At 50.4% G+C, this 16,290-nt stretch overlaps 1 protein-coding gene across 1 annotated transcript in view; it reads left to right on the forward strand.

Annotated features, from left to right (window-relative positions):
* LOC137544539 (uncharacterized) overlaps nucleotides 1-13,743 on the forward strand; it is a 57,306-nt gene extending 43,563 nt beyond the window's left edge. The window contains exons 5-6 of the mRNA XM_068265639.1: nucleotides 13,512-13,621; nucleotides 13,691-13,743. Coding sequence (XP_068121740.1) covers nucleotides 13,512-13,621; nucleotides 13,691-13,743 — 163 coding nt within the window. The remainder of the gene's footprint in view (nucleotides 1-13,511; nucleotides 13,622-13,690) is intronic.
* Nucleotides 13,744-16,290: the final 2,547 nt, after the last annotated feature.

Consider the following 16,290-nt stretch of genomic DNA (forward strand, 5'->3'; position numbering starts at 1 on the left):
CAGACATCACACAGGCACACACATGCAGACATTACACAGGCACACACAGGCACACACAGGCACACATCACACAGGCACACACATGCAGACATCACACAGGCACACACATGCAGACATCACAGGTACACACATGCAGACATCACAGGTACACACATGCAGACATCACAGGTACACACATGCAGACATCACAGGTACACACATGCAGACATCACACAGGCACACACATGCAGACATCACAGGTACACACATGCAGACATCACACAGGCACACACATGCAGACATCACAGGTACACACATGCAGACATCACACAGGTACACACAAGCAGACATCACACAGGCACACACATGCAGACATCACAGGTACACACATGCAGACATCACACAGGCACACACATGCAGACATCACAGGTACACACATGCAGACATCACACAGGCACACACATGCAGACATCACAGGTACACACATGCAGACATCACACAGGTACACACAAGCAGACATCACACAGGCACACACATGCAGACATCACACAGGTACACACATGCAGACATCACAGGCACACACATGCAGACATCACACAGGCACACACAGGCACACATCACACAGGCACACACATGCAGACATCACAGGTACACACATGCAGACATCACAGGTACACACATGCAGACATCACAGGTACACACATGCAGACATCACAGGCACACACATGCAGACATCACACAGGCACACACATGCAGACATCGCACAGGCACACACATGCAGACATCACACAGGCACACACATGCAGACATCACAGGCACACACATGCAGACATCACACAGGCACACACATGCAGACATCACACAGGCACACACATGCAGACATCACAGGTACACACATGCAGACATCACAGGCACACACAGGCACACATCACACAGGCACACACATGCAGACATCACACAGGCACACACATGCAGACATCACAGGTACACACATGCAGACATCACACAGGTACACACAAGCAGACATCACACAGGCACACACATGCAGACATCACAGGTACACACATGCAGACATCACACAGGCACACACATGCAGACATCACAGGTACACACATGCAGACATCACACAGGCACACACATGCAGACATCACAGGTACACACATGCAGACATCACACAGGTACACACAAGCAGACATCACACAGGCACACACATGCAGACATCACACAGGTACACACATGCAGACATCACAGGCACACACATGCAGACATCACACAGGCACACACAGGCACACATCACACAGGCACACACATGCAGACATCACACAGGCACACACATGCAGACATCACAGGTACACACATGCAGACATCACAGGTACACACATGCAGACATCACAGGTACACACATGCAGACATCACAGGCACACACATGCAGACATCACACAGGCACACACATGCAGACATCGCACAGGCACACACATGCAGACATCACACAGGCACACACATGCAGACATCACAGGCACACACATGCAGACATCACACAGGCACACACATGCAGACATCACACAGGCACACACATGCAGACATCACAGGTACACACATGCAGACATCACAGGCACACACATGCAGACATCACACAGGCACACACAGGCACACATCACACAGGCACACACATGCAGACATCACACAGGCACACACATGCAGACATCACAGGTACACACATGCAGACATCACAGGTACACACATGCAGACATCACACAGGCACACACATGCAGACATCGCACAGGCACACACATGCAGACATCACACAGGCACACACATGCAGACATCACAGGTACACACATGCAGACATTACACAGGCACACACAGGCACACATCACACAGGCACACACATGCAGACATCACACAGGCACACACATGCAGACATTACACAGGCACACACAGGCACACATCACACAGGCACACACATGCAGACATCACACAGGCACACACATGCAGACATCACAGGTACACACATGCAGACATCACACAGGTACACACAAGCAGACATCACACAGGCACACACATGCAGACATCACACAGGCACACACATGCAGACATCACACAGGCACACACATGCAGACATCGCACAGGCACACACATGCAGACATCACAGGTACACACATGCAGACATCACAGGTACACACATGCAGACATCACAGGCACACACATGCAGACATCACACAGGCACACACATGCAGACATCGCACAGGCACACACATGCAGACATTACACAGGCACACACAGGCACACATCACACAGGCACACACATGCAGACATCACACAGGCACACACATGCAGACATCGCACAGGCACACACATGCAGACATCACACAGGCACACACATGCAGACATCACACAGGCACACACATGCAGACATCACACAGGCACACACATGCAGACATCACAGGTACACACATGCAGACATCACAGGTACACACATGCAGACATCACAGGTACACACATGCAGACATCACACAGGTACACACATGCAGACATCACACAGGTACACACAACCAGACATCACACAGGCACACACATGCAGACATCACACAGGTACACACAGGCACACATCACACAGGCACACACATGCAGACATCACACAGGCACACACATGCAGACATCACACAGGCACACACATGCAGACATCGCACAGGCACACACATGCAGACATCACAGGTACACACATGCAGACATTACACAGGCACACACAGGCACACATCACACAGGCACACACATGCAGACATCACACAGGCACACACATGCAGACATTACACAGGCACACACAGGCACACATCACACAGGCACACACATGCAGACATCACAGGTACACACATGCAGACATCACACAGGTACACACAAGCAGACATCACACAGGCACACACATGCAGACATCACACAGGCACACACATGCAGACATCACACAGGCACACACATGCAGACATCACACAGGCACACACATGCAGACATCGCACAGGCACACACATGCAGACATCACAGGTACACACATGCAGACATCACAGGTACACACATGCAGACATCACAGGTACACACATGCAGACATCACAGGCACACACATGCAGACATCACAGGCACACATCACACAGGCACACACATGCAGACATCACACAGGCACACACATGCAGACATCACACAGGCACACACATGCAGACATCGCACAGGCACACACATGCAGACATTACACAGGCACACACAGGCACACATCACACAGGCACACACATGCAGACATCACACAGGCACACACATGCAGACATCACACAGGCACACACATGCAGACATCGCACAGGCACACACATGCAGACATCACACAGGCACACACATGCAGACATCACACAGGCACACACATGCAGACATCACACAGGCACACACATGCAGACATCACAGGTACACACATGCAGACATCACAGGTACACACATGCAGACATCACACAGGCACACACATGCAGACATCACAGGTACACACATGCAGACATCACAGGTACACACATGCAGACATCACACAGGTACACACAACCAGACATCACACAGGCACACACATGCAGACATCACACAGGTACACACAGGCACACATCACACAGGCACACACATGCAGACATCACAGGCACACACATGCAGACATCACACAGGCACACACATGCAGACATCACACAGGCACACACATGCAGACATCACACAGGCACTCACATGCACACATCACACAGGCACACACATGCAGACATCACAGGTACACACATGCAGACATCACACAGGCACACACATGCAGACATCACACAGGCACACACATGCAGACATCACAGGTACACACATGCAGACATCACAGGTACACACATGCAGACATCACACAGGTACACACATGCAGACATCACACAGGCACACACATGCAGACATCACAGGTACACACATGCAGACATCACAGGTACACACATGCAGACATCACACAGGTACACACAACCAGACATCACACAGGCACACACATGCAGACATCACACAGGTACACACAGGCACACATCACACAGGCACACACATGCAGACATCACACAGGCACACACATGCAGACATAACAGGTACACGCAGGAGGTTTAGGAGGGGGGAAATAAGTATGCCTCCAGGTCCTAGTTCCCGCAGCCGCACTCTGCAGCAACAGCCTGCTCCAAAACAAATCAATTTTTTGTCTTGTGCTTCTGCCCGCTCGGCATAAGTGCGGGCGGAGAGCCCAGAGCCCGGGCCCCCTCTCAGGTTTCTCCCCCCGGCCCCACCTGCGGCCGCATCCCTTGCAGGGCCAGTAGTTACGTCCCTGCCCGTCGGACATAACTTCAAGTCTCGGAGTAACAGGTGGACCGGATCTGCCAGAGAGGCTGTGTAGTGGCCAATACACCAGAGGCACCCATTATAGGCCGCAACATACGGAGAGTAAAGGGGAGAGAGATCAGATCATAGATACCAGCTGGTCCTGTGCACTTGTTGGGATTAATATCTGAAACAGGGGCTTCCCTTGAGCACCTAAAGATGGTTGACTGACTTGTTTTGGACAAACTAACTTCTGATTGCATGTAGCGCTATATGAACCCCATTTGTGCCAAATCATTGTATTAGTACACCTAGCAGGGAAAGCGCTCTGCTTGGACTTTACATTGATTACTGTGTATCCGTTTTGAATCTGATTGATTTTTTGTGAGCGCTGAACTATTTTTATTTTGTATTTTGTTTTAATATTTTCTTAGTCACTGAACCAGACTGAGTCTGCAGATCAGCTATTCCCCGGCCTACAAATCATAAAGAACTCCCTGTTCCTAGTACCATATTCAGATTAGGTTCTGTTCTTGTTTAGAAGGAAAAACATGTTCCTGAACTTAAGCCTTCAGTTTTGATTGGCCAATCACTGACCAATTTTACAAGTCCCTTGTAGTATGAGCGTTTATCTGCACAATCTGCTCCTAGTATTCAAAATCTGAAGGCCCTCATGCTTCACGGAGGTGATAAAATTGTCCAATCATTACCCAATCAGAATTAAAGGCGTGCACCTCCATAGTCTGACTTTGAAGCCAGAGACTTTTGTCATGCTGCCTCTACCTTTTGCCACACCCAATCAAGACAGCTCCAATCCTAGAGGTGTTTATAGATCAACACCGCAAAGCCACCAGTTTAGTGTGGCATGTATGATTACATAACGTTTTCCCTGCACATAACTACTGTATGTACAGTTCTGAGACAAGCTTATGCACTTTGGATCCTCAGGGAGAAAAGCGCTTTACAAATGTTTTGTTGTTGTTGCTGTTGTTTACTGTACCTACACACATCCCATTTTGCTTAGCCAATCATTTTCCAATTTTACCATCTCCATGTATGATAAGAGTCAATATTGTGAATACTTTGAACAGATTGTATAAGCTCTCATACTACATTGAAGGAGTAAAATTGGCCAATCAAAATTGGATGTACAGTATGTATCAGGCTTAACTGTTATAGTTCAGCAATCTAGCATATCTCAGAGTTCTCCTTCAAAATACAACTCCGGGGCAAACTTTTCTAAATGCTATCTGGTCAGGAGCCCCCATACCAGCCCATTTCCAGCAGCCCAGACCCCCCCAGAGTGAAAGATGTGATCTTCTCAGACTATCATTTTACTTAAAGGGAATCAGAGACGAAGCACCCTTGTGTATTTTACCATATATATCAGTAAGAACATTAGAGAAAACACCTACCCTGCTCTCTGTTTCATCCTCACTGCTAAAAGTGTCTGTTATCAGCTGTGATAAGAATCCCGGACTGAGCATTCAGTCTGGCTTTGCAGGGAATAATTATAGCTAAGTCATTATAGCAGAGCCACAAGGGGGCAGGCTTGGGCTTGAAAAGACACCAGAGAAGACAGACTCAGCTATAATCATTCCGTAGCAAAGCTAGACTGGGTGCTCAATCGGGGATTCTTATCAGAGGTGATAACAGTCAGATTAAACAGAGAACAATGAACAAAGAGCAGATTAGTTGTTTACTGTCATGTTCCCACTGATTTATAAGGTAAAATACATGAGGGTGCTTTATCTCTGGTTCTCTTTAAAGCGCACATAAGGTGAAAGGGATATTTATTGCCTTTTAAACAATGCAGATTGCCTGGCTGTCCTGCTGATCCTCAGTAATACTTTTAGCCACAGCCCCTGCATACAGCATATCAGGTGCTCTGACTGAAGTGTGACTGGATTAGCTGCATGCTGGTTTCAGGTGGATGATTGAGACACTACTGCAGGCAGAGAGCTCAGCAGGACAGCCAGGCAACTGGTATTGTTTAAGAGGAAAGAAATATGGCAGCCTCTGTATACCTCTCTCTTACTTCAGGGGCGATTTAATGAAAATAAGATGCAGCTACATTAGTACACCTGGTGGAAGAGTTCTCCTTAAGTCTCCGCTATTACTATTAGAATTATAATGCGTTAGCAAAGTGTTGCTGTCATGTTGCAGCCAGGCTGGTATTGCCGCCCACATGTGACAATCTAGAGGAATATGATATTTCCTTCCTCATTTCACGGTACAGACACCGGGACGCGTGCATTAATATTAACAAAGGATGACGTAAGCCCCTCCCAGACTATTCACTTCTGCCAGCCGAAATGTATCTTCCTTAGTGTTGGGCGAACATCTAGATGTTCGGGTTCGGGCCGAACAGGCCGAACATGGCCGCGATGTTCGGGTGTTCGACCCGAACTCCGAACATAATGGAAGTCAATGGGGACCCGAACTTTTGTGGTTTGTAAAGCCTCCTTACATGCTACATACCCCAAATTTACAGGGTATGTGCACCTTGGGAGTGGGTACAAGAGGAAAAAAAAATTTAGCAAAAAGAGCTTATAGTTTTTGAGAAAATCGATTTTAAAGTTTCAAAGGGAAAACTGTCTTTTAAATGCGGGAAATGTCTGTTTTCTTTGCACAGGTAACATGCTTTTTGTCGGCATGCAGTCATAAATGTAATACATATAAGAGGTTCCAGGAAAAGGGACCGGTAATGCTAACCCAGCAGCAGCACACGTGATGGAACAGGAGGAGGGTGGCGCAGGAGGAGAAGGCCACGCTTTGAGACACAACAACCCAGGCCTTGCATGAGGACAAGAAGCGTGCGGCTAGCATGCTTTGTACCACCATGCAGTCATAAATGTAATAAAGATAAGTGGTTCAATAAACAGGGACCACGCGGCAACGCTAACCCAGCAGCAGCACACGTGATGGAACAGGAGGAGGCGCAGGAGGAGAAGGCCACGCTTTGTGAGACACAACAACCCAGGCCTTGCATGAGGACAAAAAGCGCGCGGATAGCATGCTTTGTACCGCCATGTAGTCATAAATGTAATAAAGATAAGAGGTTCCATAAACAGGGACCGGCAACGGTAACCCAGCAGCAGCAGCAGCAGCAGCAGCACACGTGATGGAACAGGAGGAGGCGCAGGAGGAGAAGGCCACGCTTTGTGAGACACAACAACCCAGGCCTTGCATGAGGACAAAAAGCGTGCGGATAGCATGCTTTGTACCGCCATGTAGTCATAAATGTAATAAAGATAAGAGGTTCCATAAACAGGGACCGGCAACGGTAACCCAGCAGCAGCAGCAGCAGCAGCAGCACACGTGATGGAACAGGAGGAGGCGCAGGAGGAGAAGGCCACGCTTTGTGAGACACAACAACCCAGGCCTTGCATGAGGACAAAAAGCGTGCGGATAGCATGCTTTGTACCGCCATGTAGTCATAAATGTAATAAAGATAAGAGGTTCCATAAACAGGGACCGGCAACGGTAACCCAGCAGCAGCAGCAGCAGCAGCAGCAGCACACGTGATGGAACAGGAGGAGGCGCAGGAGGAGAAGGCCACGCTTTGTGAGACACAACAACCCAGGCCTTGCATGAGGACAAAAAGCGTGCGGATATAGCAGCAATGCTTTTTGCCGCCATGCAGTCATAAATGTAATACAGATGAGAGGTTCAATAAACAGGGACCGGAAACGCTAAACCATCCCAGATGTTCATCGGTCATGTTACTTGGTTGGGGTCCAGGAGTGTTGCGTAGTTGTTTCCAATCCAGGATTGATTCATTTTAATTTGAGTCAGACGGTCTGCATTTTCTGTGGAGAGGCGGATACGCCGATCTGTGATGATGCCTCCGGCAGCACTGAAACAGCGTTCCGACATAACGCTGGCTGCCGGGCAAGCCAGCACCTCTATTGCGTACATTGCCAGTTCGTGCCAGGTGTCTAGCTTCATGCCCGGTTTCAGGTCCAGCGGTGCCAGCCACAAATCCGTCTGTTCCTTTATTCCCCTCCAAATTTCCTCCCCTGTGTGCTGCTTATCCCCAAGGCAGATCAGCTTCAGCAACGCTTGCTGACGCATGCCAACAGCTGTGCTGCACTGCTTCCACGATCCTACTGCTGCTGGTGCTGGGTTAGCATTTCCGGATGAGGTACAGCTTTGAGATGCGTTGGAGGAGAAGGAGTCAGAGAGGTAGGTGCTGCTGTTGTTATCCAGCTGTTTGCGGCGTGGGCAACACCCGCGCCGTAGCAGGTGAGGAATCGCTGCCAGGCTCCACAAGGTTCACCCAGTGCGCGGTAAGGGAGATGTATCGACCCTGGCCGAACGCACTCGTCCAGGTGTCAGTGGTGAGGTGAACCTTGCAGGCAACGGCATTCTTCAAGCTTCGGGTTATTTAGCTGACCACGTGCTCATGCAACTCAGGCACTGCAGAGCGCGCAAAGTGGTAGCGGCTGGGAACCACGTAACGTGGGATGGCCACTGACATCATGCCCTTGAAGCTGTTTGTCTCCACCACTCGATATGGCAGCATTTCGCAGGCCAGAAGCTTGGCTATGCTGGCTGGCTGTTACTGCCACGGCCCGGGGGTCATTTGCTGGCAATTTCCTCTTGTGCTCAAACATCTCGGAGACAGACAACTCAACCGTAGCGCTGCACACCGAAGGGCTGTTGGTTGTTGTGTTTGATGAACACTGGGAGACCTCAAGAGCACTAGTCCGGAAAGTGACAGTGTCAGCATCGTCTGATGTTTGTGAATGTTGTGAACCACGCAATGGCTGGGCTACTGCTGCTGCTGAGGCGGGTCTGGTGGTGAGTCTGGTGAACCCAAGGGAGGCAGTGTTGCTGGTGGTACCCTGTCCTGCCGCGTTTGCCCACAGAGTGGGATGTTTGGATAGAATGTGGCGGCTCATGCTGGTGGTGGAGAGGTTGTTAATACTTTTCCCCCTGCTCAGGCGGGTCTTGCACACCTTGCAAATCGCCATGGTAACATCCTCAGTGCAGTCTTCAAAGAAAGCCCAGACTTTAACTGGCTGAGGACTCGGACCTCGTGCGTGATGTGCTGGTGCTGCTTAACCCACTGCTGGACGCTTGAGAGGTCATCCAAGTAATTATCTGGTCCTGTTCTTTTGGATCTGTGAGGGTTGTTGTCCTGGACAACATGGGCAGTATTGAGTGGGTTTTCTTGGGTGCTCCCCTGTGGCCTGTACGTGAACCGTCAGGGGAAACACCTCTTCCCTTGCCCCTCCCTCTTTCACCGGATTTCTTCCTCATTTCACTTATCCTTAAAGTACACGCTGACTGGCAGCAGTACAGTGGCAGTACAGAAATGCTATACAGTGGTGGGTGAGCGGTGTACCACTATTGTCAGCAGTGACACAGAGCACAATGCTATACAGTGGCGGGTGAGCGGTGTACTACTGTTCCCAGCAGACACAGAGTGGAAGTAAACACAATGCTATATAGTGTGGCTGAGCCGTGTACACAGAGTGGCATTAAACACAATGCTATATAGTCTGCTATATAGTCACCCCGAACAGGGTGATGTTCTGCAGAACCCGAACAGTGGCAAACACTGTTCGCCCAACACTACTGGGAGGGAACGCAGATTTTAGTACCTAAACACACGATACAACATGTTTTCCGGGGTCGGACTCTGAGGCACATACAGATGGTCCCGATCATCATCCTCATCATACAACTCTTCTCCTGAGTCTGACCCACCCACCACCTCTGCCACCCCAACATCCCCAGACACAGACCCCTCATCGTCCTCAACATTAACTTGGGATGCTGGCCTGAGCCAGACCTCCTCCTCCACATCAGGCCCCATCATCTCCTCAATGGCAGCCCTCATTAATCGCTCTGGCGACGGACTGATGGACACAACGTTCTCCTCCGGGGAGGGCTGCTGCTGACCACTGGCTGCTGGGGTGGATGTTATAGCTTGCGTGGGGCGTTGGCTGTTGCTGTTGTTGGGAGTGCTGCTCACAGCGGAGGTCTCTGGGGAACTCATGTTGAGCTCATATAGTGGTTGACGGTGAGTGGAGTATTACTGATCCCAGCAATATACACACTGACTGGCAGAGTACGCAATGCTATATAGTGTGGCTGAGCGGTGTACACAGAGTGGCAGTAAACACAATGCTATATAGTCTGGCTGAGCGAGCTGTGTACTACTGTTCCCAGCAGAATCAGAGTGGCAGTAAACAATGGTATATAGTCTGGCTGAGCGGTGTACACAGAGTGTCAGTAAACAATGGTATATAGTCTGGCTGAGCGAGCGGTGTACTACTGTTCCCAGCAGAATCAGAGTGGCAGTAAACAATGGTATATAGTCTGGCTGAGCGGTGTACACAGAGTGTCAGTAAACAATGGTATATAGTCTGGCTGAGCGGTGTACACACAATGCTATATAGTCTGCTATATAGTGTCAGTAAACAATGGTATATAGTCTGGCTGAGCGAGCGGTGTACTACTGTTCCCAGCAGAATCAGAGTGGCAGTAAACAATGGTATATAGTCTGGCTGAGCGGTGTACACAGAGTGTCAGTAAACAATGGTATATAGTCTGGCTGAGCGAGCGGTGTACTACTGTTCCCAGCAGAATCAGAGTGGCAGTAAACAATGGTATATAGTCTGGCTGAGCGGTGTACACAGAGTGTCAGTAAACAATGGTATATAGTCTGGCTGAGCGGTGTACACAGAGTGTCAGTAAACAATGGTATATAGTCTGGCTGAGCGGTGTACACAGAGTGGCAGTAAACACAATGCTATATACTCTGGCTGAGCGAGCGGTGTACTACTGTTCCCAGCAGACACAGAACAGTAAACAGAATGCTATATAGTGTGGCTGAGCGAGCGGTGTACCACTATTCCCAGCAGACACAGAACAGTAAACAGAATGCTATATAGTGTGGCTGAGCGAGCGGTGTACCACTATTCCCAGCAGACACAGAACAGTAAACAGAATGCTATATAGTGTGGCTGAGCGAGCGGTGTACCACTATTCCCAGCAGACACAGAACAGTGAACAGAATGCTATATAGTGTGGCTGAGCGAGCGGTGTACCACTATTCCCAGCAGACACAGAACAGTGAACAGAATGCTATATAGTGTGGCTGAGCGAGCGGTGTACCACTATTCCCAGCAGACACAGAACAGTGAACAGAATGCTATATAGTGTGGATGAGCGAGCGGTGTACCACTATTCCCAGCAGACACAGAACAGTAAACAGAATGCTATATAGTGTGGCTGAGCGAGCGGTGTACCACTATTACCAGCAGACACAGAACAGTGAACAGAATGCTATATAGTGTGGCTGAGCGAGCGGTGTACCACTATTCCCAGCAGACACAGAACAGTGAACAGAATGCTATATAGTGTGGCTGAGCGAGCGGTGTACCACTATTCCCAGCAGACACAGAACAGTAAACAGAATGCTATATAGTGTGGCTGAGCGAGCGGTGTACCACTATTCCCAGCAGACACAGAACAGTAAACAGAATGCTATATAGTGTGGCTGAGCGAGCGGTGTACCACTATTCCAAGCAGACACAGAACAGTGAACAGAATGCTATATAGTGTGGCTGAGCGAGCGGTGTACCACTATTCCCAGCAGACACAGAGTGGCAGTAAACAGAATGCTATATAGTGTGGCTGAGCGAGGTACACAGAGTGGCAGTAAACAGAATGCTATATAGTGTGGCTGAGCAAGCGGTGTACTACTATTCCCAGCAGACACAGAGTGGCAGTAAACAGAATGCTATATAGTGTGGCTGAGCGAGGTACACAGAGTGGCAGTAAACAGAATGCTATATAGTGTGGCTGAGCAAGCGGTGTACTACTGTTCCCAGCAGTGACACAATGACAGGGGGGACCCTGGCTAGCGTGACTGGAGCGCGAACTACCCTGCCTGCCTACCCAAAGCTAAACCCACAGACAAATGGCGGAGATATGACGTGGTTCGGGTATTTATTTACCCGAACCACGTGACAGTTCGGCCAATCAGAGCGCGTTCGGGTCCGAACCACGTGACCCGTTCGGCCAATCACAGCGCTAGCCGAACGTTCGGGGAACGTTCGGCCATGCGCTCTTAGTTCGGCCATATGGCCGAACGGTTTGGCCGAGCACCGTCAGGTGTTCGGCCGAACTCGAACATCACCCGAACAGGGTGATGTTCTGCAGAACCCGAACAGTGGCGAACACTGTTCGCCCAACACTAATCTTTCTGCACTCTGCTGTCATGCCTGCTCTGTGCTGTGGAGGGGGAGGGGCAGGAGGCTCCCAGCCACCACACAGACAGACGAACTGAAATGGCGGGGAGGGGGGGGGGGGGGGTGTTGCGCCACTTACCTCAGGACCGGAGCATGGGTGGAAGCGGGCTGCCTCTCTCCCGGAGCGCATTGCATGTTCTGTGCTGTGGAGGGGGAGAGGCAGGAGGCTCCCAGCCACCACACAGACAGACGAACTGAAATGGTGGGGAGGGGGGGGGGGGGGTGTTGCGCCACTCACCTCAGGACCGGAGCATGGGTGGAAGCGGGCCGCCTCTCTCCCGGAGCGCATTGCATGTTCTGTGCTGTGGAGGGGGGGAAAGGCAGGAGGCTCCCAGCCACCACACAGACAGACAGACGCACTGTCTGTCTCTGGGCGCAGGTTGAAGCCGAAAAACAGCTGAACATGTTCCTGTAAGAGTCCTGGCGGCATTCATTACTATTCCCTCTCCAGGCTGCCATGGACATAATTAGGCTATTGCTGGTGGCCAAATGACACTGTTTCTAAAGTAATTTGGGCTCAGTCTTTCGCCGGTGCACAAATTACCCTCTGAGCACTGCTATAGCTGTAATACACATTACAGCCTATGGGGGCGCCTGGTGCGCACAAATCTCCCGGCACCTATTTGTTCTGTTTCGAAGCTACATACCCCCTCTGACACCAATGCCCTGTACGGTTGGGCAGCTTTGGCTATCTATTCTGAGGGTTATTAGCTATACAGATTAGGAACACACTTATACAGTGACAATATTCATCCAACAAAATCAGCAAAAAAAGTCTGAAAACCAAATAAGCCAGCTTGTAAATGTGAAAGACGTGTGCTGCGATTTACAGGAAATGCCTCTTAATAAAAAAATATATCTATTGCTGTGTCAGAGCTGTAAGATGTGATGATATCTGTTTTCTGTCGTTTATGGCAGTGCAGTGAATTGGAAGATCATCGTCCCCTCTGTCATTTTCACCCTCATTCTCCCCCTGGGAACCTGTCTACTTAGTCTCTGGCTCTGGAAAAAGATGAAAAATCTACAAAGTAAGGAAATATATAGTGGAGAATTACTCATGAAACTGTTTTTTGGCATATTGCTGTCATGTTCTCCAGTCTATGCTGCTACAGAGTGTCTTCTGCCCTTCCTTACCCGCCCCTCTCCGTAGGACAGGAGTGCAAAGTTTTTGTCTGTGCGTTGCAAGAAACACATTGAAAGTACCTGTCTGACTAGCTCCTGTGGTTCCTTACTGCTAAGAGAGTGGGAGGAGCTTCTCCAACATTCAGCACATCTGACTCCACCCATCTTCTACCTGTGCCGGAAGAAATTAACTCGTTTGGGGTAGCTGTGCAGCTACAGTTCCTCCCTGCTTATGTTTAATACGGTATTTAACCAATCAGCAACCTCCCCTAGTGTTTTTATAAAAGCCATGTATACCTGTCCCTCTGCCCTGCCTAACCCATCAAGAAACCATGCCTAACCAGGGCTTCCCTGGTGGATGATGAGGAGGGAAGAAGTCCAGGACACTCCTCCCCACCAGTAACACCTGTACAAACATAAAGCCAGCACAGTCACACCTGGAACAAGCATAAAGCCAGCACAGTCACACCTAAAACAAGCATAAAGCCAGCGGAGTCACACCTGGAACAAGCATAAAGCCAGCGCAGTCACACCTGGAACAAGCATGCAGCCAGTGGAGTCACACCTGGAACAAGCATGCAGCCAGCACAGTCACACCTGGAACAAGCATGCAACCAGCACAGTCACACCTGGAACAAGCTTGCAGCCAGCACAGTCACACCTGTAACAAGCTTGCAGCCAGCACAGTCACACCTGGAACAAGCATGACGCCAGCACAGTCACACCTGGAACAAGCATGCAGCCAGCACAGTCACACCTGGAACTAGCATGCAACCAGCACAGTCACACCTGGAACAAGCTTGCAGCTAGCACAGTAACACCTGGAACAAGCATACAGCCAGCGGAGTCACACCTGGAACAAGCATTAAGCCAGCAGCGCCACACCTGGAACAAGCATGCAGCCAGTGGAGTCACACCTGGAACAAGCATGCAGCCAGCACAGTCACACCTGGAACAAGCATGCAACCAGCACAGTCACACCTGGATCAAGGTTGCAGCCAACACAGTCACACCTGGAATATGCATACAGCCAGTGGAGTCACACCTGGAAAAAGCATGCAGCCAGCACAGTCACACCTGGAACAAGCATGCAACCAGCACAGTCACACCTGAAACAAGCTTGCAGCCAGCACAGTCACACCTGGAACAAGCTTGCAGCCAGCACAGTCACACCTTGAACAAGCATGCAGCCAGCACAGTCACACCTGGAACAAGCATGCAGCCAGCACAGTTACACCTGGAACTAGCATGCAACCAGCACAGTCACACCTGGAACAAGCTTGCAGCCAGCGGAGTCACACCTGGAACAAGCATAAATCCAGCAGCGTCACACCTGGAACAAGCATGCAGCCAGTGGAGTCACACCTGGAACAAGCACGCAGCCAGCACAGTTACACCTGGAACAAGCATGCAACCAGCACAGTCACACCTGGATCAAGGTTGCAGCCAGCACAGTCACACCTGGAATAAGCATACAGCCAGTGGAGTCACACCTGGAACAAGCATGCAGCCAGCACAGTCACACCTGGAACAAGCATGCAACCAGCACAGTCACACCTGGAACAAGCTTGCAGCCAGCACAGTCACACCTGGAACAAGCTTGCAGCCAGCACAGTCACACCCGGAACAAGCATGCAGCCAGCACAGTCACACCTGGAACAAGCATGCAGCCAGCACAGTCACACCTGGAACTAGCATGCAACCAGCACAGTCACACCTGGAACAAGCTTGCAGCCAGCACAGTCACACCTGGAACAAGCTTGCAGCCAGCACAGTCACACCTGGAACAAGCATGCAACCAGCACAGTCACACCTGGAACAAGCTTGCAGCCAGCACAGTCACACCCGGAACAAGCTTGCAGCCAGCACAGTCACACCTGAAACAAACATAAAGCCAGCACAGTCACACCTGGATCAAGGTTGCAGCCAGCACAGTCACACCTGGAACAAGCTTGCAGCCAGCACAGTCACACCTGGAACAAGCATGCAGCCAGCACAGTCACACCTGGAACAAGCATGCAACCAGCACAGTCACACCTGGAACAAGCTTGCAGCCAGCACAGTCACACCTGGAACAAGCTTGCAGCCAGCACAGTCACACCTGGAACAAGCATGCAGCCAGCACAGTCACACCTGGAACAAGCATGCAGCCAACACAGTCACACCTGGAACAAGCATGCAACCAGCACAGTCACACCTGGAACAAGCTTGCAGCCAGCACAGTCACACCTGGAACAAGCTTGCAGCCAGCACAGTCACACCTGGAACAAGCATGCAACCAGCACAGTCACACCTGGAACAAGCTTGCAGCCAGCACAGTCACACCTGGAACAAGCTTGCAGCCAGCACAGTCACACCTGGGACAAACATAAAGCCAGCACAGTCACACCTGGAACAAGCTTGCAGCTAGCACAGTCACACCTGGAATAAGCATAAAGCCAGCAGGGTCACACCTGGAACAAGCATGCAGCCAGAACAGTCACACCTGGAACAAGCTTGCAGCCAGCACAGTCACACCTGGAACAAGCTTGCAGCCAGCAGAGTCACACCTGGAACAAGCATGCAGCCAGCGGAG

Source organism: Hyperolius riggenbachi, chromosome 1 (genome assembly GCF_040937935.1).
Source record: "Hyperolius riggenbachi isolate aHypRig1 chromosome 1, aHypRig1.pri, whole genome shotgun sequence".
NCBI lineage: Eukaryota > Metazoa > Chordata > Amphibia > Anura > Hyperoliidae > Hyperolius > Hyperolius riggenbachi.